General features: G+C 46.2%; 1 protein-coding gene across 5 annotated transcripts in view; it reads right to left on the bottom strand.

Annotated features, from left to right (window-relative positions):
• STRA6 (signaling receptor and transporter of retinol STRA6) overlaps positions 1-25,152 on the bottom strand; it is a 59,633-nt gene that overhangs the window by 23,302 nt on the left and 11,179 nt on the right. Inside the window, exons 1-7 of one of the 5 annotated variants that reach the window (XM_029066541.2) lie at positions 23,482-23,701; positions 22,236-22,368; positions 8,685-8,751; positions 7,708-7,793; positions 6,975-7,114; positions 2,913-3,079; positions 270-395 (exon numbers count right to left, since the gene is read on the bottom strand). In XM_029066541.2, the coding sequence (XP_028922374.1) occupies positions 270-395; positions 2,913-3,079; positions 6,975-7,114; positions 7,708-7,793; positions 8,685-8,751; positions 22,236-22,368; positions 23,482-23,503 (741 nt within the window). In that variant the 5' untranslated portion in view covers positions 23,504-23,701. Of the gene's footprint in view, positions 1-269; positions 396-2,912; positions 3,080-6,974; positions 7,115-7,707; positions 7,794-8,350; positions 8,508-8,684; positions 8,752-22,235; positions 22,371-23,481; positions 23,702-25,152 lie in introns of those variants that run through there. The other 4 variants (XM_029066540.2, XM_029066542.2, XM_029066544.2 and 1 more) reach the window with 4 other exon arrangements.

The following is a 25,152-nucleotide window of genomic DNA, read 5'->3' as shown; positions in this document are numbered from 1 at the left end:
TTTGCCATTGTTTTTGTGAGATGTTCTTCCCCTTGACTCTATTTATTGCCATTGTTCTTGTCTGCCTGACTCCCCCGATTAAACTGTAAGCCCGTCAAAGGGTAGGGACTGTATCTGTTGCCGATTTGTACATTCCAAGTGCTTAGTAAAGTGCTCTGCACATAGTAAGCGCTCAATAAATACTATTGAATGAATGAATGACCCCTGGCCCAGGCCTCTGCCTCCCTGTGAGAGCCACACAAAGACCAAACCAGCCCTCAGCCCATTACCTCCAAACCAGCCGATGTTCTCTTCTGAGTAAAGCTCTTCAGCAGAAGTTTTGGGTACCAGAAACTCAGGAAGAGGAGGAACAAGATGATAGGAAGATGGGATAGAAGAGAGTAATACCTGTAGATCTGAATACAAACATGTCAACATCATCATTCTCTCTGTTTCCCTGCTCCCAAGAAGAGGCAGAGAAAATGCAGGACTTGACAAGTTTTCCACTTGCCCCCTAATTAGTCATATTTATTGAGTGCTTACTCTGTGTAGAGCATTGCAGTAAGTGCTTGGGAGAGTACATTATAACAGTGAGGGTAGATATGCTCCTTGTCCACGACCTTACAGTCTAGATGGGGAGACACACATAAGTTACAGAAATGTACATATGTGCTATGGGACTGAGGGAGGGGTGTATAAAGGAAGCAAATCTAAGTGCAAGGGTGTCGTAGAAGGGAATGGGAGAAGGGGAAATGAGGGCTTAGTCAGGGAAAATATCTTGGAGGAGTTGTGCCTTCAATAAGGCTTTGAAGGCAGGGAGAGTAATTATCTGTTGGATTTAAAGAGGGAGGATGTTTAAGGCCAGACAGAGGATGTGGTAAGACTTCAGCAGCATGATAGACAAGACTGAGGTACAGTGAGTGAATTAGCATTAGAGGAGTGAAGTATGTGGGCTGGGTTACAGTACGAGAGTAGGGAGGTAAGGTATGAGGGGGCAAGATGATTGAGTGCTTTCAAAGCGATGGTAAGGAGATTGTGTGATATGGATTTGGATGGGCAACCACTGGAAGTTCTTGAGGAGTGGGGAAACGGAATGAATGTGTTTGGTGAAAATTGACCGGGGCAACAGATAGAAGTATGGACTGGAATAGTGAGAGACAGGAGGCAGGGAGGTCAGCAAGAAGGCTGATACAGTAATCAAGGAGAGATAGGATAAGGGCTTGATTACCATGGTAGAAGTTGTGATGGAGAGGAAAGGGTGGATTTTAGTGATATTGTTATGTGGGGGAAAAGGCAGGTGAGGAGGTTGAGGTCAGATGGAGGAATTTCAGGATTGGTGAGGGTAGAGATTGTACAGTGACTTGAGATGATGAGACAGAGTGTGTGTCCAAGTTGGGGAGTGGGAGAGGTGGGGTGGCGCTCAATGGAGTTGAGGCGTGATAGAAAATGGAAGTACCCCGCTTCCACATGTGGCAGTTGAATGTCTACAGTGCTAAAGTTTACCCTCCTTTTTCCTCTAATGTGGATGGGGTCAAGAAGCTACTACAGTGAATGCATGGAACTAAGCTAACCAATACGCAATATTCCTCTCCATGGTACCAAGCCTAAGTCTCTTCCTGGGGCTCTGTCTTATCTAGTAGGAAAGTAAGTGGCATATGAACAAGCCTAAAGCCATTACTGGCATAACCAATCTTGGTCAAGGGATGTAGATGCAGATGTCTCAGCTTGGACCCCACTGGGCACTTTCCAGGGTTATTAAACAGATTTTATCACTCCTCATTCTTCAACCCTCACTAGATCCAACCATCAGTCTAAATCAGGGCCTCTTTTCACTTCCTCCTTTTCCTTCAGGTCATGAGCCCCAGTCTTGTTCAAGATGGCCAAGGAAGCTGATCAGAAACAGATCAGACTAAAGGGGTCTGGGAGGCAGAAAATGTAGATTTTCTTCCCTTTACTCTCCACCCCGACTCTCAAAGTCAAGCTTCTCTGATTTTCAGACAATGGAACCACACTTGCTGGTGAGACAGAAGCTCTCTGGTGCCAGGTGGGAGAGGTCAGCTTCCTCCAGACCACAGCTTCCTGATAAGGGAATGGAGGGCTGAGATAGCCAGCCACAGGATCTGGGGTGCAGATCATTGCATACCTTCTACTTTACTCAGGGAAAAATATTGTATTCTCTGTCACTGGGTCCCTGGCTGACTGCCAGAAATGTCTTTGGGAAGCCTACTCTCAAGAGTCTGTGGCAGGATTTTACAACCTGGAGAGAGTCCAAGGCAGTCTGCACATGCCACCTGCAATGGGAAATGCATAATTTCACCACAATGTGTGGCCAGATGCTGTCATCTCTGCATCCATCAGCTTGGGGATGACCATTTCCCACCCCTCTTTATTGTTCAGAGAGCTAGGAATAGTCCTTTGGTGACTCCAGGCAAAGCTACATTTCCAGGCACTGGAGTGAAGAGGGTGAGGGTGTGATGAGCTACTCTGTTGTATTGTACTCTCCCAAGCACTTAGTAGAGTGCCCTATACAGAGTAAGTGTTCTGTAAATACCATTGATTGAATGGCTTGAAATCATAGTCCTGCTCATAAAGTCATCCTCTTCCTCCCTTTCTTTCCAGGGAAATTTGGGTTTAATGAGCGCTTTGACCAATGACTGGGGTGGAGAGGAGAGGGATGGGGAGTTGTGAATCAAAAGAGGGGTGGGGTCCCAATCACGCATTCCTGGGAGATCCTTTCTGGGCCACGCTTCACTGTGCAGGCTCCTGGTTGGAGCCTCTTGCAACCAAAATCATTTATTCATTCATTTTTGAGGCTATACTGTGTGCAGAGCACTGTATTAAGCACAATTTAACAACAGACACAATCACTGCCCACAACGACCTTACAGTCTAGAAAACAGCAGAATGGGCCCTCACATAGAGCCGGTTCTTACCTCTGGGGACTGTGGGCACTCCACTTTCTGCCAGATAAGAACCCCACAGTGGGTCCAGGACAGCAAGCAGCCAAGGATGTAACCAACTCTGTGTCTGACTGTGGCACAGGCAATTAGAGGATAGTAGTAGGCAGGATAATACAGCAAAGCAATAATCTTCCAAAACTCTAGAGATGGATGGACAGACAGAGGTAAGAGACAGAGCTCTTTCAGCCCACTGAAGATTAGCAGCACAGCAGTGCTTCTCCTCTGCTACCCATGGTGCTGGATGAGGCTGATCCACTTAACAGGACACGGTTCTCTGGCCCTTCCTCCTAAAGCTCAGGGATATCAATCTGCCATCACCCTGGAAAATACCCCAGAACACATCCTCTCTGGCTCTTCAGAGCTGAGACTCCAGGGAGACTGATCAGTGACCGAGACCATACCGATATCCCAAGCGTTTGTCTTGCCGGTGCTCAAAGACCTTTTGTGCAGACAGTGCTTCGTTTATACTCCCACACTGCCAACAATTCAGTCATCCAGAAATTTATTTGGACATGACTAAGTGAGGCTGCCCTAGGCATATGGTGAGTTTTCACACTGCTTAATTCAGCATGTTGCAATCATGGGTATTTATTGAGTACCAACTATGTACAGAACACTCTGCTAAGTGCCTTGGAAGAGTATAACAAGGGGTAAGAGACCTGATCTCTCCCCTCAAAGAGTTGACAGTGTAATCCTGAACTCCTAGATACTTTAAGTTTACTCTGAATCTAATAAAAATGTCTTTATAATGTACTTCATGGCTATGAAGACATTTCTGCATCCTGCCAGTCGATTGGTTTGTATACGAAGAGCCCTTTGTAACCACGTTTCACCAAATTGGTCCTTTCACTTAAAGCAGGTTGACTCTTTCCAGGCTCTACCCCTCCCTGCAAACTGGTAGAACCCCCGAACGGTAATTAATAGCAAATAACTGTGGTATGCTAAGCACTTAGAATAATAATACTAATAATGCTATTTAAGTGCTTACTATGTGCAAAAAACTGTTCTAAGCATTGAGGCAGATACAAAATAACTTTACTTATTACCTTTTCATATTAATGTCTATCTCCCCTCTAGACTGTAAGCTCTTGGTGGGCTGGGAATATGCCTACAAATTCTGTTAAAAGGTACTCTCCCAAGTGCTTAGTACAGTGCTCTGCAAACAGTAAGTGTTCAATAAATGAGACTGATTGGTTATATACAGTGCCTGTTCAACCCAGACCTCACAGTCGAAATGTGAGGGAGAACAGGCATCTTATCCCCATCTCTTAAGATGGGGATAAGATGAGAGATCACTTAAGATATCTTAAGTGAGCAAACAGGGACGGAGAAGTTGTGACTTTCTCAAGTTCACCCAGCAGCCAAGTAAGTAGTGGGGCTAGGATTAGAACTCCTGATCCCCTAGTGAGGTGCTCGTTTTTTTAATGGCATTTGTTAAGCACTCACTTTGTGCCAGGTGCTGTACTAAGTGCTGGGGAAGATACAAGCTAATCAGGCTGGACACAGTCCATGTCCCATATGGGGTTTAAGGATTAATTCCCATTTTTACAGCTTTTTACATGCTCCCAGCTCTGCCCTGAACAACTGGTGGCTGGAGTCAGAGGAGAGAGAGGTTGATAGGGCAGCCTGGGAAACCAAATAAAATCATCTTATTCTTATGATCTGAGCACATCTGAGTTGCAACTTCTGATAAGGAACAAAAATAGAACTCCAGGAGGTCAATTATATAATTACTTTTCTGCCTACCAGCCTATATTGGCTTAAAGCCTCTAACTTCTGTTCCTTCAAGCCTGAGAGGAGAAATTAGGATGTATTTTACAGGGAAAATAGGCTACATTTCCCCCCAATAGGAAAATCTTTATAACTCAGAATTTTTTTTGATGTTGGCAAATTTTGGTCAATTCTCCCATTCCCCAGTCAGATCAATTTTTTCCTCAACATCCCATCTGGCCATGGCCCCATAGTGTTGGGCTCTTTCCCAAAGGGTTTTTTTTCTCTTGGGCCTGCTCTCTGCTGAACCAAAGCAAGCTGGAAAAAGCTGTGAGTTTGCGCTTCACAGCCCTGCTCGGTTTAAAAATGAACCAAAAAAATGTGACCAACAGGTGACAGTTTAGGACATATTTTACCCTCTGGGGGGTTGCACTTACAGATCTTTCCCATCTGACTTCAGGAGAATGAGATGGGCTGCTGGGAGGAAATGGGAAAATTCTGACAATCCACAGGTTTAAAGTTAGTGGGGAGAATTTCCAAGCTGGAGGACTGTCTACCGCTTTTCCTTTCCCTTAACTGACACCAGCTGCAGCCCAAGTTTTACGGCCCAGGGAGGTCCTGAATAATTGGAATTCACAGACTGTGCACAAACTCATTTAAATAATAGTAATGATGATGATAACAATGGCATTTGTTAAGCACTTACTATGTGCCAAGCACTGTACTAAAATAAATGCTGGAGTAGATACAAAATAATTGGATTGAACACAGTCCCTTGTCTCACATGGGATTCACAGTCAATCCCCATTTTACAGATGAGGAAACTGAGGCATAGAGAAGTTAAGTCCCTCTCATTCAACCTACATATTCTATCTGTCATTAAAGCCTTCACAACACTGATAAAATCTGCCCTTTCCTCTCCATCCAAACTGCTGCCACATTAATGCACTTATCCTATCCTGCCTCGATTACTGTATCAGCCTCCTTAATTGACCTCCCAGCCTCCTGTCTCTCCCCACTCAGGTAAATACTTCATTCTGCTGTCCAGATAATTTTCTACAAAAGCGTTTAAGACATTTATTCCCACTCCTTAGCAAACTCCAGTGGTTGCCCAACAACCTCTGCATAAAACAAAAGCTCCTCCCACTGGCTTTAAAGCACTCAGTCACCTGGCCCCTTCCTACCTCACCTTACTACTCTACTACAACTCAGTCTGCACACTTTGCTCCTCTAATGCTAACCTCACAGTACCTCGATCTCATTGCCACCAAATTTCTCGCCCACATCCTTCTTCTGGTCTGGAATACCCTCCCTCTTCAAATCTGACAATTACTCTCCCTGCTTCAAAGTCTTATTGAAGGTACATCTCCAAGAGGCCTTCCCTGATTAAGCCCTCCTTTCCTCTTCTCCCACTCTCTTCTGGGTCACCCTTACTTGCTCCCTTTATTCATCCCCCTCCCAGTTCCACAGTATTTGTGTATATATCTGTTATTCATTTTTTAAATATATGTCTCCCCACATCTAAACTGTGAGCTGACTGTGGGGAGACATTTTGTACTCTCCCAAGTGCTTAGTTCAGTGCTCTGCATGCAGTAAGTGCTTAATAAATGCAATTGAATGAAAGTGACTAGCTTAATGTCACACAGAAAAGTGATAAAACCAGGATTAGAACCCAGGTCCTTCCAACTCCCAGGCCCATGCTCTTTCCACTAGGCCATACTGCTTCCCACTAGCTACTAGTTCCCCTCCCATCAACCTTTCCTAGGGAGGAGAAGGTCTGCTTAATGAAAGGCATGGATAATCCACAAATAGTGTCCACAAACTCAGAAGCAATGTTGGCCTAGTGGAAAGAGCATAAGATTTGGAAGCAGGAGATCTAGGTTCTTGTCCTGGCTCTACCACTTGCCTGCTACCTGGACTTAGGCACATCATTTAAGTTCTCTATGCCTGAGGTTTTGTAATATTGGCTAAAATACTTATTCTCCCTCCTACTTACAATGTGAACTCCAGGGGCACAGGGACTGAATCTGATTTAACGGTATTGTTTTTTAGAAGAAATTTCCCTAAGGGATGACAGAGATGGTCTGTTATAAGGTTCCTAGGCCCCTTTAGAAATAATGGGCAATGAAACGGCTCTCAGGAGAAAACAAATACAGAACTCCACATCTTCTTGTGTGTAAAACAGCTTAAGCCAGGCAAACTGAAAGAGGACATGTCAGAGAAGGAGGCGTCGTCCTTCTGTGGCTCAAGCTCAGCTTCCAGGGGACCCCTCAGTCTCAACTAACAGAGACCATCACCACTTGCTCCCTGTAAGGGTCTTGTTACCTCGTCCAGCAGCAGAGGTGTGAGTCAACATTGGCATGGGGTTCTCGGCCAGGACCAGCACACACAGCGAACTGAAGAGGATCCCAAACACCGCAGCAGCTGGGCCCCGGGGCCCTTCCTCTTCTAGAAAATTCACAGGGCTGTAACCCAGAGGGCAAAGAGAGTGATGGACATCAGAAGAGAAGCAGGGAGCAGGAGGGTAACTTTGGGACAGGAGATTAGAACTGTAGAAGCTTTTTTTTTAAAAAAAAAATCCACTATTTGTTAAGTGCTTATTAGGTGTCAAGGATTGTTCTAAGCACTGGGGTAGATACAAGTTTATCAGGTTGGACACAGTCCCTGTCCCATATAGGGCTCACAGTCTAAGTACAAGGGAGGACAGGTATTGAATCTCTGTTTTCCAGATGAGGAAAGTGAGGCACAGAGAAGTGAACTGGCTAGCACAAGGTCACAGCAAGAAATCGGCAGAGCTGGGATTATAACCCAAGTCCTATAACTCCTTGCTCTTTCCATTAAGTCCTGCAGTTTCTCACGATACTCTGACCTGTGGGGGATTCCACTCTGCCCATATAGGCAAAGGCTGGACCTCAACCAGAGCTCTGGGAGTAGTGATTTCTGGTCCTGGAATTCTGGGTGATTTGGTAGAGTTAGGTGGGGCATGCAGGAGGAGAAGGGGGCAGGAGGGTGGGGAAGGGAAAAGGGAATCTTCAGACCTGTCGGTCCCGCTGCATACCTTAACAGCCCAGGCACCCCAGTCCAGCACTCTCTGGATAGCCGCCGGCGCTTCACCAGCAGAGTCAGTGTGAGCATCGTGGCCAGCTGCAAATGCAGAGAATGAGTCAGACCAGGGAGGGAAGGAGGGAGGGAGAGACAGATGCAGGGTATGGGTTTGATGGGAATCCCCTTGCTCTAGAGATGTGCAGATAGATCTCAGTCTTCCTTCAGGACTAAGCCCACTGAGGCTGGTGGAGAATGGGCCCTCCCAAGAGAATGTCAGCTGAAACAGACAGTGAGTCTACTTAGGGCAAGGGACCCTCATGAAAGAAAATTTCACTTTTTCCAAGTTCCCAAGTTGGGCAAGCCTTGTACTTAAATGTACCAAAAGGGATATTGCTTTGGGAACCCTGAGGTCGTTTTGACTGACAAACAACATTCCACCACTAATCCTATCCCTCCATCCTTCTGCTGCTTGTGAGCCCTCCTGGAGTCCCCAGAGCCTAAGAACATTTAGGAGGAAAGATAGGCCGCCAGAGGAGGAGCCAATCAGGAGAAAGCAATCCCCTCCTGTCCCCTTGCAAAGCCCTGCAAATATCCTAATATTTTTCAGGCCTGCTGTGCTAAGTCAAAATGACAAAGTTATCAGTTGTCAAACTTACTTGCATAACGGCCACTGGAAAGAGAACAATACTGGAAGTCAGAAGACCTGGATTCTAATCCTTCTTTGGCACTTGCCTGCTACATGTCCATGGACAAGCTACTTGGCTTCATACATCAGCTTTTTCGGTGGTACTGGCAAATGTAGGTAGATTCTCACTCTCAGTGGGAAAGAGGACAGCAAATGAGAGAGAGAGAGAGAGAGAGAGAGGAATCCACAGTAAAGGTCAGAGGAGCCATCCTATCTGCCTTGGAGATAGACAGGAAGACCCTCATGAGGGAAAGGCAGGCTGGACAAGCCAAACCCAAAGAAGGTGAAGCAGTGATCAAACTTACCGACAAGGGCGCCATGCAGGTGTGGAACAGGCTGAGCGGGATTGTGGGTTGGCAGTTGGGAATGAACCTAGATCACCAGGAAACAGACATTTGAAAGCAGAAAGGGGGTGAAGTGTCCTCCAATACCCACATGATGAGCAAGGGGAGCACTCAACATCTGGTGCCACCTCTCTCCTACTTGGGTTTGCTACATCTCCCACTCTGGATGTTGCATCTGACCACCTCCTGCCTCATCACCATCCATCTTCCCTGTGGCTCAATCCTAGAAATCTCCAGGCCCCTGCATGCTATCACCAGTCCCCTAAATCCTCACTGGCCATACCCCTTCCCTCTCCACCTTCCTCACTACCAGACCTCCCTGATCCCAACTCACTAGGCAAGGGGACACAAGTCTAGGCTGGCACTCCTGAGCTCCAAACTAGACAACCATTCCTACAGTGACGAGACAACCAGTTGAGATGTGAACCTGTGTTTGCCCTAGTTAGGCCAAAGCCAAGATCAGGCTTTTTTTTTTTTAAGACTGACCTCCCAAGGGTGACTTGGTCAGGGTTCAAATTCCAGTTGCTTTCCTGATGTGGGATGACCCAAGAAATGGGCACCTGAGAGTTTAAGGGACCAAGCTTCTCACAGGTCTCTCTCAGACCACCTCCAACCAGCATTCTTCCTCCTCACATCAAAGCCACAGATCTCACTGGAAACCCAGACCCATAGAGGCCAGGGCCTGAAGCATTCTTTAGCGATCTCATGGGGAAGACGATGGGGCAGTTTAAGACGGGGGGAGTGGTGGAGGGGGGGGAGAAAGGGAGAGTAGAGTAGGTTAGAGAGTGGGGAGAGTGGAGGGGTTCTATTATTTTAGTTGCTTTTCTCATTCCCCAGTACCAATATTGACTTTCGCTCTTAGAGGTTTCCCACAAATGACCCAGCGGGATTTGACATTTGTAGATCAGCAGGGGCTCAGCTGCATCCCAGAACCCTCCAGCCTGCTTGTTGTTAATAACCCTCCCTCCACAAGAATGGAGAGCTGATTTGTCACACAGACTATCAGGGCAGGAGAAAAGCAGCATGGACTAGGGGAAAGAGCACAAAACTGGGAGTCAGAAGACCTGTGTTCTGATCCCAGTTCCACCGCTTGCCTATTGTGTGACCTTGGGCAAGTTGCTTCAGATCTCCGTGCCTTAGTATCCTCATCTATAAAAATGGGAATTAAATGCCTGTTCTCTCTCCCCCTTAAATTATGACTCCCTTGAGGAACAAGGACTGGGTCTGATCTCTTTGCACTGTCTTTTCTCCAGTGCTTAACCGAGCACTTGACACATAGCGCTTTACAAATGCCACAATTATTATTGTTTGCTTCCAGTCAGATTTACCTTACCTTGCCTGTTCCCATCACCTGGGGCAGCATGCAAGACCCCTGATCAAGCGGACAGATGCCCAAGGTGGACTGTTTGCTTAGGTTGTGTTGATATACAGTGCTCTGCACACAGTAAGCGCTCAATAAATACAATTGAATGAATGATGTAGATTTTGTCATCCTACTAAGGGATCCAAGCATGTGGAGCCCTGGCATATCAGGCATGATGCTCACTGCCTGAGGCCACCAGATTCCTCTTCTAAGATTAGACTGTAAGCCCGTCAAACGGCAGGGACTGTCTCTATCTGTTGCCGACTTGTTCATCCCAAGCGCTTAGTACAGTGCTCTGCACATAGTAAGCGCTCAATAAATACTATTGAATGAATGAATGAAAGATTTATCCTATAAGCAAATATGAGCAACCTCCAACAGGAACCCTGCTCCACATTTCTCCAAAGCACTGGCCTGGGAGTCAGAAGATTATGGGTTCTAATCTTGGCTCTGCCACTTGTCTGCTGTGTGATCTTGAGCAAGTTCACTTTACTTCTCTAGGCTTCTGTTGCCTCACCTGTAAAATGGGGATTGAGATTGTGAGCCCCACATGGGACAGGGATTGTGTTCAACCTGCTTTGCTTGTTTCTACCCCTCGCTTAGATTGGTTTCTAGCATATAGTAAGTGCTTAAATGCCACAATTATTCAATTTTTTCTTACATTAACTCCTTCCCCTGCTACCCATTTTTTGTATTCCTCAGTCCCTTGAGCTTGCATGTTTCCCAGTGGGAATTGTTATGGGTTCCCTCTGAGAGGACCATTTCCATCTCACAGATTCCAGACCCACTTCTTGGAGAAAGTACTGATCTAGGGTCACAGGGAGCCAATGGTTGAAATGAGCTTCCTGAAAAGCAGTACACTGGCCCCTCAACTCACCCTTCCATGTCTGGCACTTTAAGAACAGAGAGCTCCTACAGGCTGCCTGGACCAACCAGCATCAAAGAAGAAACTTCCCATCATACCCTCTTGAGGAAATACTTGAGGCATGACAGATGGAAGCAAACCTAGAAAGCTATCCTATCTGTCCCGAGGGGTTACAACCGGATTGGTCTCTGTGTCTCTTCCATAGAGATGAGCTTGATGCAACTTCAAGTGACTCAAGGGAGGGCATTCCACTAATCCTCTCTGGAGACAACTGCACCATCTGCATGGCAGCACTAGCAGGGAGATTCTGAGGAGTTACTCATGTTCATTCATTCAGTCATATTTATTGAGTGGTTACTGTGTGCAGAGCACTGTACTAAGCAACTGGGAGAATGCAATATAACAATAAACAAATTCCCTGCCCAAAAGGAGCTTATAGTCTGGAGAAAACATCTCACTCCCCATTGGGGATTTGAACCCCTGTCTCCTATATCACAAGCAGAGATACTCACCACCATACTAACAAGGAGCATGCTGCTGTGCCCTCTTGCTCTCTCAATAATACTGGGCTTCTCATGGCCTCTTAGGCTTTGCTCTCCTCACAATGTGATGGCTTGACATTTCTGGAGCTTTGGTCCCCTTCACCTCTCTGATCTCCTCTCCACTGCCCATTTTCAGGCCCTTTGGCTCTTTTTGGTAGTTGACTAGGGAGCAGTCCTCCAGACCTCTTACCGGTGTTCCAGTTGCTGCTCCTGACCCTACTTATGTTCCAGATGTAGCTTCTGTCTGAATGTCCTCTCCCTTTGCCCTTTCCTTCTTTCCTTCCCACCCTAGTGGCTTTGTGGAGGTTCTGGTGAGCATCAGCAAGGCTCTTGGTGAACAACTTCTCCCTGCCCAGCTCCCAGGGACAGCTTACCTTACCTCCCCTGCTTTAAGTAAATCCACTCTGCCCACCCTGGTTCCCTTCTGGCCTTCTGTTCTGCAGTATACTCCTCCCATCCCAGGGTCTTCTTCCCAGGAGGTGTATGTCTCCAAGTCTTGTATCTCTGGAGAAACTAAAGCCCCTAATCCTTCTGCTGACCTTCATTAGGTATTTGAGTCACTACAGGGGGCATAGCACAGTCCTAGGTCCAGAGTAGACAGTTCCTGTCCTCAAGCAGTATGGACTTTGCCACACCCAGAGAGTTCTTACTGAAAAAGAGTATCCCAACACTTATGCCCTGTCCTGGGAATGAGTTCAGCCCTGGTGGAAGCCACTACCAGAGTCCAATTTCATGTCTTGATGCAATCATTTTCCAGAACCAGGCCAGGGGTTGGGCATCTATTCTGGGGATTGCCAGGCCCTCACCTTCTGCTCCATTGCCTCCTGCGGCCTGGCTCTTGGCCATTTTGCCACTCCTGAGCCCTATCAGCGGTGGCTGGATAAGAGAATGATAAGATTAGAAATGGATTCTTTTCCCACTCTGTTTAAGTGATCTAGGTAAGGGAGAAGGAAGGGTCAGAATTACTGGATAAAAGTGAAGGTTTAGGATTATCAGTTACTTTCTGTCTCTAGCTAATTATGAGTGCAATTGCAGTCTTTGCGATGATGGGGGGGATGTAGAAATTGAGATTTAGAAGACCACCACACAAGTTTGCAAGTGACTTCTCAGGGATTTCCTGGCTAGAATCAAGGCCCGGTTCTGCTGCCACCCGGCAATAGGGTTCAGGCTGTACGCTCCCTGGTAAGCACTTTGATCAATAAATATTTGAGTACTTACTATGAGCAGAGCACTGTACAACAGAATTAGCAGACATGTTCTTTGCCTGAAATGAGCTTACTTGCTCTCCTACCTAGCCCCTCAAGAGTATCTCCCAACTCTGCTACAGTGTACTTTTCCAAGAACTTATTGTAAGTGCTCAATATGACTGATAGATTTGTACAGTTTCTAAAGGTGCCAGACCTAGTTGGGAAGAAATATGTACATGGAAATCTGGCTCAGAAAGGGCTGTTCAGCCCTCTGTGATCATCTTGACAGGTTCTACGGGTCCAGATACTGGCCTTAAGGCTTCCAATTAGGCAGGACCCTGTAAAAGTGCTCTCAAACAGGCTGTCCAAACCCCCCTGGCAAGGCCAGGCTGGTTCACACCCCCCTCACCCTGGCCTCCATCGTGTAGCACCCCAAACTGCTCCTTCTCTGTGCTCCACCTCAGCTGCCATGCTCCTTCCTCTGTATAATGTTGGGGAGTTTGTGGCCTTGGAGAATGCTCATCTCTGACTAGACAAGGTCTGTCAAAAGGAAGATGATCTGGACATGGGATCCAGCCCAAAGAGCATTTGAAGAAAGGGACACCAGACTGTCATCCAAAATTTGACTCTAGACTAGATCATTGGGCTTCCTGAGATAATACTGGCTTCCTTACCCCAAGAACAGAGGCAGAAGGCAGGTGAGAGAAGGAGTCAGAGGGAAGAGGAAGTGAACTCTGGCAGCAGCAGGAGCAGAAGAGCCATGAGGAGGGTTTCCACCACACTCAGCCCCCTGCTGACTGGGATAGAGGACTCACTCTTCTGCACTGGCATTTCTGAGCTATCCAGACCCTCCTTTGCCCTGTACCCGGGCAGTCTCCTCGCCACCTACTAGAACCCTACTAGGCCAGTGAATTCACACTTAAACTAGAAGAAAACAGGCAGCACACTCAAAATGAACTTGGCTTCTCTTTAAGTATCTGGGTGGGAAGGGAGGGTAGGGAGGTTGTCCCTGGCATGAACTTTTGGTTCAGAGAGAGACATGACAGAGCACAGCTCTGATCGTGCCTTCCCAACCACAACCAAGCCTGGTGATTAAAATAAAAAAAACCAAAAAAAGTTACCCCACCCACAAACACACTTAACCTAGCCCCCTGGAGCTAACAACCATTTGAATCTTGCAAAAGGATAACCTGGTTATAGTGCTGTGGGGCACAGTGGTTATGTAGCTTCAGAACTCATATTCAGAATAAAAGTCTGCAGAGAAATCCAGTATGACAACAGGTTATGATGCCCCATACAGATATAAGTGTGTTACTCAAAAAATGCTTATGTGCTCTAAAGTCTTTTGAGAGTTGTAAGACAGGAAAAGGAGGAACATGGGGGAAGATTTGATCTACCAAAAAAGTTGGCAAGTTTGCCTCAGTGGGAGTAGCAAATGTCTCAGGGAGAATGAATGGCACACCTTTAATTGCTGTTCTACTCAGAGGCCAGTTGATTCCCCTCTCCACCTCAGTTTCAACTTGTCTCAGAAGGAGAAGTCCTTTTATGCAGGGTGGCCTAGTGAAAAGAGCACAGGCCAAGGAGTCTGGGGACCTGGGTTCTATTCCCAGATCTACTTGCGTGTGTATGACCTTGAGCAGGTCACTTCATTTCTCTGTACTCCAGTTTCTTTTCTCCTTAGAAGACGAGCCCATGTGGGACAGGATATGTCTAACCTGATTATCTTGTACCTACCCCAGTTCTGAGCACATTGTGAGCACCTAAATACCATAATCATCATTATTATCCTGCCCTCTCATGCCACCAAAGAGTTAAAGCTGAGAATCCACAGGGAGTGCTGCAGAAGGGGGGCAGGTACTATGGAAATAATGAAGCATTATTAATGCAGAGCATATCCCCAGAGGGAAAAGGAATTTGATTCACGTAAATTGCTCCAACCACTTCTAGTGTGCTATGCAAACCGCCCATGACTCCATATAAAATATATAGCATTCCTCTGTGTCAAGCTTTCTTGGAGGTTAAAATATATGGCTTCTAGACTGGAGCTCAATCTTCCATCTATTAATATAGATGATATTGCCAAACATTTAGCAAGATTAGGTTTATTATAGGCAAAAAATATTGATTCTATAACTAACCCAGCAGGAAGGAAGCCAGGCATGTAAATTCCTCTAAAATAGATGTGCGCAGACCCAGCCAATATATCCAGAGAGAATAAACACAATTGGTGGAAAATGTAAAGGCCTCTTGTATGTCTCTCCTGGATCACAGAGCTTTGTTTCTCTTGGATCCAGTGACCTGACAGTCTATCTAGTATGAGAAAGTATCGGGGAAAAAGAAGATTTAGGACTCGAAGATAAACAAGTGATTCAGGAGTTTTGTTGTGATAGGGGTGTCCAAGTTCTCACCCCAGTCTTAGAAAGAGTCTGTTATTTACTTTGGGCCTCAGTTTCCCACTCCACACCTGCTCATAGTTGATGCAAGACACCCAAGAGGAGAGAAGAGTTGGTCAACTTGATCCTACCTGTCAATTGGCTTCTGGAACAGAGTGGACACCCACATGCAGAAAGAACAGAACAAGTGCTTTAAAGAGAGTGAAGCCCAGGGTCAGTACACTGGAGCAGGAGGCTGCTGAGGGTGCAGCAGCCCAGAAAAGAGTCTGGGAGGCTCAGCAGAGATAAGTCAGGAAGTGATCACAGGTGTGACAAGTGGTGAATTCATTGACAGAGCCAAGCAGCATGGCATAGTGAATAGAGCACAGGCCTAGGAGTCAGAAGGGCACAGGTTCTACTTATGGCTCCACCACTTGTGAGGTGCCTTGCCCAAGGTCACACAGGCTTCTCTGTGCCTCAGTTACCTCATCTGTAAAATAGGGGTTAAAACTCTGAACCCCAGGCAGAACGAGGACTGTGTCTAACCCAATTTGCTCCTATCCAACCCAGTGCTTGGCACACAGTAAACACTTAAATACCACAATTATTATTATTGTTATTATTAAAGGATTTGTCAGCCACTTTTTCAGTCTAGTAGAGTCACCTCCCACTCTCTCAACACCCTTGATCTGGTCTTGCTCTCTGGGAGTAGGGAGTGCATCTACCAACTCTAATTTACACCCTGAAGGGCTTAGTATAGTGCTCTGCACATAGTAAGCACTCAATAAATCCCACTAAGTAGCTGGCTCCCTGGCATATCCTGGCTTAATAGACATCTGACACTGGGAGACATTTTGAAGGAAGATGCCATGTCAATCAATAGTACTGATTGAGCACTTACTCTGTGCAAAACACCATATTAAGCACTTCAGGGAAAGATCACAGGGGTGGCTTCCAGATCTTACAGTAAGAATGTTCCAAGTTGGAATGGAGTGGTGTGTGTGAGGTAGTTGTGGGGTGGGGGAAAAGGTGGGAAGGGACCACCAGGGGCTCAAAACATGCGGATCCTGAATATCCATGGGTCTCTGAACCTACTACCTCCTGGTTCCTGCTGCAGGTGAGGGCTGAAGGTTAGGTTGTTCAGGTGGGGGAAGAGGAGGTCTGCAAGGGGAAAGAGAAGGATCCTAGCCATCTTGCTAGGATATCATCAAGAATAGTCATAATGCCACCTCCACATAACAAATCTATACACCCCCTAGGAATAATTGGCTGCAGGTGAGGGAGCTGGATGGACTAATTCTACTCACTCATGGCTTGGGGAGGAAGGGGAAAAACTGACAGTTGCTGTTTCTGCCCTGGATGGTTTCAGCCTACATGTAAGACATTCACTCTCCCACTCCCTTTCACATTTTAATCAGAACTTGAAAGAGAACAGAAATCCCCTTAGAGAGTGAATCATTGCTGCTACCCACAAAAAGAAGTGTGGACAGACTGACAGAATACAGAAGACAGACAGGATGTGTTCCCCTCCCAGCCCTGCTAGAGGCTCATGTGTCTTCTCTGGGTCTCAGCTTACCCCTCTCCTAAGTGGAGAGAATCACATTAGAGGATTCTAGGCCAATCTGGAAGGACTCTTGAGACAGCATCTATTCTATCCCCGTCAAACAGACCACAATGAAAACTGAGATCTCCAGACCAAAGAGGAAGATCTAAATGCATCCAATGATCCTAAAACAGAGGGCCTTATAATGATAGAATCTGATCCTTCCCTTTCTGTAGAACAGCTCACAGTTATCCTCCATCCCACCTCTTGATTCAGGTCCAGTCACACCCTGTTACAGGTTGAGCCCCCAGTGGTATGAAAAACCAAGGCCTCCCTGAATGCCAGCTTGTTTCCATATTGCACCCAAGCCCTGGGAAAAGATTTCTGAGCAGTGAGAAGGCCAAGGTTCCTGCTGCTCTCAACCAGTCCTGGATGGAGGTCAAAGTAGTCACCACTTTCAGGAGGTTTCAAACGCTTAGTACAGTGCTCTGCACATAGTAAGTGCTCAATAAATACTATTTAACAAATGAAGAGTTCCCAGTGGTTTTAATGAGCTGCAGAGGAACAGGTCCATTCCCAGCAGTCTGGGACAGACTGTCAGGGTCACTCTTTCCAGGATGGAACCAATGTCCAGCTGCCAGGCCTCAGAGTTAATCCAGTGTAGGGGCGGGAGTCTTATTCTAGTTCAGTGAAGGTGAAGCAGGGAGAGGGATCCAGTCTGGTATGATTCAGGCAGCTGGGATTGGGAAGGGGAGAGGAGGGGCAGGGTCGGCTTCAGAGAGTAAGCAAAAGGAGCAGCTGTCTTGGAGCATCCAACAAAGTGGGCACAGTGGTTGGAAACTTGACTGCTGCCAATCTCTTTCTACCCAGGCACCTGATGCTGAGTCCCACAGCTTGGACGCAGAGTCTGTGGTAAAGTTCTTCTGGAGGAACACCCTCACTTTGGGCAGACTCCCATATGACATAGTTATGTTGCACAGGCAGCATTGTGTGCACTTATGGATCAGGAAGCTGCTCAAGCTGGAGTTGGGTGGGATAGGGGAGACAGGGGCACTTGTTTCTCCCATTCCAAAGCTACCAAATGTCTGAAGCCAGCCCTGGTAAGGGTAAAGAAGTTAATTCTGCTACTTCTCACCATCAAACCTTCCACCTCATTCCCCCTTGCCATAAACAGCCAACTTCTCATTGTGCTTCCCAATCCCTCTGACCCTTCTCTGAATGAAAACTCTTGTAGAGAACAGATTCTGGTGAGACTCTTCCATACTCAGGGTTTTCCCACACACAGTCAGGGAGATGCTGCGGGCCCACATCTCTCTAGTCTGGCCTCCAAGGAGCTTTGAGTTCTTGAGCAGCAGCATACTCATCCTTACCAGCTCCTGGGAATGCAGGCAGGATACAGGACAGTGTGGTCCCATTTACCCCAAGAGAAGGAAGAGGCCTGGAGAAAGTAATGGGGAGATCTGGAAATAAAGCTAGGTTCTGCCCAGTCAGGGCTGGGACATTTTCCATTCTGTATTAGGGAAGGGGTTTGGAGGAGATGATTTTGTGTTCAAAGTTTCTACAATATGTGCCTCCCAATGAAGACCCTGCTAACTGTTACAGCAGATACAAGGGTCCCTCACTTCCCTGAGTATAAGTCAGCTGAGGGCATAGGAGAATCTGCTGCCAAGCAGGTGCATGGAGATATGTTGTCCTATGGCCACAGACTTGCAATGATCCCCTATTGTCCTGTGATACATATTGTTGGCTATAAAGAGGCTAGACAGAATGTGGATGGCTCAGTTACCTCTACTACTGAAAGACAACTCCATCATGTGTCTTATCATTGGTGGAATGCCACTTACAATGTACCAGTTCCTTTTCAGAGGCTAATCACTAACCTTCACCAATTCCCCAGGAAGGGGCACAGGCTCCAACAGTCGGTCAATCATTCCTATTCATTAAGTACTTACTGTGTGCAGAGCACTGTACTGGGTGCTTGGGAGGGTACAATAGAACTATAGACATATTTTTGATGCTCCCTTTCCAGCATATGTCCACTAAGAACAAACCTTGTCTCTCCTAGGCAATCGGGAGTAGTATTAAATAGTAATAATGATATAGGCTATTTATTTTATTATAAGTGCCTATTTTGTGCCAAGCACTGTATTAAGCACTGGGTAAGAGACAAGATAATCAGCGCAGACAGTCCCCATCACACACAGGGCTCACAATTGAAGGGTGAAGGGAAGAACAAGTGACAGGCCTTCAGTCACCCAGATAAATGCTGAAACTGGAATTAGAACCCAGGTCTCACCTCCCAGCCCTTTGCTCTTTGCACTAGGCCACACTGCTCTTCAAATGGTGGCAGCAACAATACTGTCATTACACTTAAGGGTTAGGTCCAGTGGGCAGTTGGGAAGAGATGGGATGTTGCACGATAATTGCTCTGTGGAAAACTAAACACCTCTAAAATGTACTCTTCTTTTAGCAGTAGGTCACTGCCAGACACTTTCACTTTTGGGTACCGGTGCCATCATTTTGAGGATTTCAAAGCCCTCACTGGAAGTCAGTGTCTTGGGTTCTCTGACTCTGGAAGGGTTCTACCACCACCCGTCCTTGCACCTCAGCCTCACTTAGGGACACCATACACAACCCGTTCAATTGGAAGCTCTTCAAGGGCAAGGATGTGCCCCTTTCATTTCTAGTGTATGTTCTTGATCTTGTTCAAGGCTCTGCCCCACACTACTGTTGACATCAGAGGGATGAAGCATCCAGCTGTTCAGGTGGCTCTAAGGCTATGTTTAGACCAGCCCCCCACCACCAAAAGAGATTCTAGTTTATCTTCACAACAACCCAGCCGTGCTTACAGAGGGAAGAGAGAGACCAGGCAGAGGGTCCAGGAGATGGAAGAGCTGGGCTCATGCCATTCAGGCAGCCAAGCTTGCTCCTACCCCAACCCCAAAGGCAGCCTCTTCTCTGCCACCCCTTTGGAATTTATCTGGGATGCCTAGTCTGAGACCCTTGATTTGGAACAGTCAGCCAGGGAATAGTTTCAGGAAAACCAGATCCCTGCAGCCAAGAGAAGATGCAATCTTCACATTTCCACCTATGATGCCTACATATTTCACTCAAAGGGCACGAAAGACTTAAGACGCTCCTTAGGTGTCGATTAGTCTTAAGACAGGGCACCCTCTATTCCCACTGGGACCCAAATATGATCTCACCAGGAAGAATGGGCTTCTTTATAAGTATCCTACCCAGAAATTTGAGGAGCACTGAGGGTTTTTCCGAGATCGCTTTTCCGAGAACACCCTCTCTCCACTGGCCCCAAGAAGCACTGCATATTTTGGCCTTGCTGAAAACTGTCTTCACATGACATCTGGTTGTCAGGAGAAGAAAGTAAAATTTGGAAGAGCTGCTATTCCAATTGTCCATCCTTAATAGCCTCCAGGGCAGAAGCCTCTCAATCTTCTGAAGTCAGGATGTACCACAAGTTCCTAGTACTTTCCAGATGCTTCCTTCCCTAAACAGTCCCTCACACTGACAAGCCTATGTTTTCTCATAATAATAGGGTGGAAAAAGGGCATGGGAAGAATGGGTTAAAACAAAGAAAATACTGATCAATTTTCCTTTTCCACTCAACTGGCATAAATACTCACTCACAATAGGGAGTAGACCAGTTACTCATAGACAGTAGAGGGATGGAAACAGGGAAAATGGAAGTGAACAAAGATTATATAGCAGAAGAGTTGGAAACAGACCCCCAATTCTCCTACTTCTAGTCCTTTGATCCTATCCTCTTACCCAGTGGTTCTCACTTCCTGAGAAAGAAGGTTTTGGCATGCAATTAAGTTTCATAGGGATCCACTTTTGACATTTGTCCATCCCTCTCCACCTTCCACCTGGCAACACCTAAGATCCTTTGACTGCCTCGGCCTCCAGGCTCTGCTCTTCCCCCTATGACCGAGCTCCAACTCCTGAAGAACATCCACCCTAATCTCTTACACCTCCTGTGCCATCAGCACTTGCTCTTCGTGACCCTCTGGGAGACTACCAGACACCGATCCAGTTGTGTCCTGAATAGGGAACCATACTACCAACTGTAGATCCTTTCCTATAGAAGTTTCCCCAGGACCTTGCCATTCCCCTCTCTTTCCCCAACACAATGAATGGCAGTCCTTCAGCCCATGCATCAAGATGGTGCTGCCTTCTGTTTGGTTACTACAGCTCTGACTGAGGAAAAATGTGCCCAGACTAACTCCCCTCTTCCAGTTTCTAGGATTCTGACATGTGAGAATCAGATATGTGCCCAACTAGGACCCTGATGGCACAGATTCTAAAGCCACTGATTAGTGTGGAGACAAGGGAGAGGAGAGAAAAGTGGGAGAAGACTGCTCCTTTCTCCCTCCAGAATGCCAATCATTTGCTTGTGGTAAATGCATCTGCCTGATCTTTGACCTAAAAAGATGGCAAAATCATCATTTCAAGGAGTGAGTGGACAGTGGTATCTCTGACCAATGCTACTACTTGTCCTCACTCAGAGCCCTTCTCTCTTGTTAAGGGCAGGAAAAGTGACTGCATGAGCACCAGAACAAGCTAAAAATGGTGGATCATGTAAACATGGGTGCCAGATTTAGGAGAGACAGTTTCTAGAAATAATCATGCCATCTCCTTACTCCATACAAGGTAGCAAAAAACAAATGCTCTAAAAGCAACACTTATCTTTATGATGAAGAACAGGAGCTACTTGAGGGAAGAGATCGGATCTTTTCTCTTGCAGGGTGGGACATGGATGAATGGTTAATAACAGAAGCAGCTGTATTTTGGCTTGAAGAGACATTTGTAAATAAAGAGGACAAGACCAGAATTTGAAAAGACATTCCCACAGTGAAACATAGTCTAACACCCTAGAGTGTAGCAGAGGACTGGTGGAAAACCACAGCAGCAGACAGAGCAGCAATCAGAAGAGGGACTGTTCTGTGAGTTGTGATTTAGGGAAGACTGGGAATCCAAGAGACATGATCCAAGGGTCAATAGTCACCAGCATGGCAAAGAGCTACCTACCTACAGAAATTGGATTATCAGTTGTGCATTAGTCATTTTGCCCACACTCACACTCATGGGTAGGTCGTCCCTGGTCATAGTGTCATCTTTAAACACAAAGGGTATAGTAGGCAAACAGATGCTCTCCAGCCCCTAGCCCTCCATGGGAAAGTCCAAGTGATGCAAGTTATTAATAATATCAAATGAGGAAGATAACCCTTAGGAGAGTTTCTAGACTGTAAGCTCCCTGTGGGCAGGGAACATGGTATACCAACTCTGTTATATTGCTCTCTCCCAAACACTTAGTACAGTGCTCTGAACATAGTAAGCACTCAGCGGCATGGCCTTGTGGGTACAGCACGGGCCTGGGAGTCAAAAGGATATGGGTTATAATTCCAGCTCCTCCACCTGTCTGCAGTGTGACCTTGGGCAAGTCACTTCACTGAACCTCAATTTCCTCACCTATAAAATAGGGATTAAGACTGTGAGCCCCATGTGGGATGGACTGTTTCCAACTTGATTAGCTTATATCTACAGCAATTAGAACAGTACTTGACACAAAATGCTTAATATCATCATCATTAATGAATTATTGACTGATTTTTTTGAACTTACTCATCTGGTGGGGACGTCTCTTCGCCTGCTGGTTCGTCAATATACCAGCTGGTATAGAGGTTATCCTCAAAGCCTTCGGAGCTCTCGTTTCCTAGGGCTGAGGACGACATCCTTTCTGGTCTTCTTCCTGTTCCTCTTTGTCCCCAGTGGAGAAGAAAGATCAGTGATCAATTGAGGCTTTAAAAACATGAAATTCACTTCCTTGCCTCTCTCTGGTGCAAATGCAGAACTCCTATGAGGTCATTTTTTGTGCATCTCTCTGGGAGAGTGCAGTCTGAGTGAATTAGGAAAATGTACTTCTCTATCCTTACTAGGAGAAAAAATACCTTGCAAACTTGTCCGTATCTCCCCTGTTTCGTCACTCTCTTTAGGCTTGGTGTCATAGGGAGTTTGTCAATTCAGCAGCAGATGAAACAAAGAAAGGGGTTGAAACCCTCCCTCTCTCTCATAAACACACACACACACACACACACACACTTCACCAGAAAAAGTCAATATGAATTGAAGCCAAAACGATTTGAAAAAGACAAGGTTAACTTGAGCCCAACTTTCATTTTCCCAATCCCCACCTCCACAACAGAGACTAGGGAGAAATTGGGCTTTTGTTTGGGGGACAACACCCTCTCTTCCAACACACAAAGGCAAGAGGTCACGACTGTTTCACCTAAAGATGAGGCGCAACCTGGGGGGGGGGAAGCCAGGTTGCCAAGGTAACAAGATGGTTGGAAGGAGTCTGTATGTGTGTGAGTTGGCATTGCCCAGAACCACAGTTGAACTATTTCCTGACTGCCCATAAGCTGTATTAAGAGGCTTCTGCTTCCTTACTCACAGCCCCTCCTTCAGTCAGACAGACTCTGAAACTTGGACTAATTTTTCCATCCCTAAGATACTGCAAACCCTTAAAACTAGCTAATCAACCCACCAACATATGAGAGAGACAAAGACACACCCCCACACTAAAGATATGTTTGATTGCTGAGGAGAATTAATTCCAGACCCTGCTCCCCCCGAATGTTTCTTTTAGGTGTTAAAATAATATGCTTGCAGAGGAAATGCCACGGTAAATTGGCAAGACACATTGAAACGATCATTTTTACTGAGCGGCTTGAATTATGTGGAATTTAAAATGGAAGTCTGAAAATCACCAACAAAGAAAGACCCTGAAACTCAAACCCGTATGGTCCGAGCATCTTCAGAAATCCAAGCAACCTACTCTAGGCAGAGGGGCTTTCATCAAATACTCTACCTGCTTCTTCGACAACTTTCATGAGGAAAGAACACTCTGGTGATGAGAAGTCAACTTTTTTTGCATCCAGCCTCCAGAAGGCAGTTTTCTAGGGCTGAGTAATCTGGGCTCAGAGGATTTTGCAGTCATGTTGTCAGGTTTGTTCACATTTGCCACTGTCGGAAATGGACAGCTTTGTGAAATAAAAAGTGTATTTGCTCCTCCTGGTTTTCACACCATGAACCTCCACTCTGCACATCACAGGATCTGCGTGACAATTTTGCAAGCAGATGGGGGAATTGGGCCAGAAACAGAGAGAATTCTTGGAAGATTTTCTGAAGAGAAGTAAGGGCACTCACAATCAACAAGGAAATCACCCCATCAGGGTTAAGGGGACAGCCTTAACAACTCCCAGTCTGAAAAATCAGGAAAGGAAGTCAGAAGTAGTTCTTTTAACTCCATGCATTATCTGATTCATAAATTAAAAAAAAAACAATAAAAAACAAACCACCTTCCTGAGCTCCCTTGCTCCAGCTTCCTCTCTGCCACCCTCACCTAAGTGTGTCCCTGTCTTCCATTTTTCATTATTCTTGGGGACTTCAGGTCCCTAGGGTGAATGAACCCTCTCCACTGAGCCAGGCACTGGGGTAAAGGATTTGGAGGGACAGAGGACATCAGGATCCAGGCTATCTGCAATCAATGGTGTTAATAATAATAATAGTATTTGTTAAGTGCTTACTATGTGCCAGGCACTGTAATAATAATAATGTTGGTATTTGTTAAGCGTTAACTATGTGCAGAGCACTGTTGTAAATGCTGGGGTAGATACAGGATAATCAGATTGTCCCACATGAGGCTCACAGTTAATCCCCATTTTACAGATGAGGTAACAGGCACAGAGAAGTTACTGTACTAAGCACTGAGGTGGATACAAGTAAATCAAGTTGGACACAGTCCCTTATACCACATGGGACTCACCATCTCAAGATCCATTTTACTGATGAGGTAACAGGCACAGAGAAATGAAGTGACTTGCCCAAGATCCCACATCAGACAAGTGGCAGAGCCAGGATTAGAACCCATGACTATCTGACTCCCAGACCCATGCTCTATCCACTATGCCATGCTTCTTCTTGAGCACTCACTGCATGGAAAGTATTGTACTAAGTGCTCAATAAATACAATTGATCAACAGAGTTGTTAGACATGCTCCCTCCCCACAAGGAGCTTACAGTCTAGAGGGGGGCAGCTTTCAGGTGGTCAGCTTAACTGGCATTCACCTACTGAGAAGTGACTCAAACACAGATTATCTTTTGCCCAGATAGGTGTCGCCCCAAACATTCCATGCTAAAAGATTCCAAGAACTCTGCCATCAGGCTGTAATTTCTATTGTACTCTCCCATGAGCTTGGTACAATAGTGCTCTGCACACAGTGAGCACTTAAAAATATGATTGAATTAATTTTCTCAGAAGGCACTGGATAAAATGCCACTAATTGAAACATCTGCCACAGTGTGTCAGTGGCCACTGTCTCTGGAGTGTTGCCTCCAAGTTCAGCCTCCTAAGAGTCTCTAACTGACCCCAGTGGCCATCCCAACAATCTTCCTCAGTGTGGGATGCTGTGAAATCACCACATTCCAAACACAAAGTGGAATCCCAGGTAATGGATCATCTCAGACCTCTAGATCTCAA

The sequence above is a fragment of the Ornithorhynchus anatinus genome, chromosome 5 (assembly GCF_004115215.2).
Source record: "Ornithorhynchus anatinus isolate Pmale09 chromosome 5, mOrnAna1.pri.v4, whole genome shotgun sequence".
NCBI lineage: Eukaryota > Metazoa > Chordata > Mammalia > Monotremata > Ornithorhynchidae > Ornithorhynchus > Ornithorhynchus anatinus.
The sequence above is the reverse complement of the archived record's forward strand: the minus strand, read 5'-3'. Positions and strand labels throughout refer to the sequence as shown.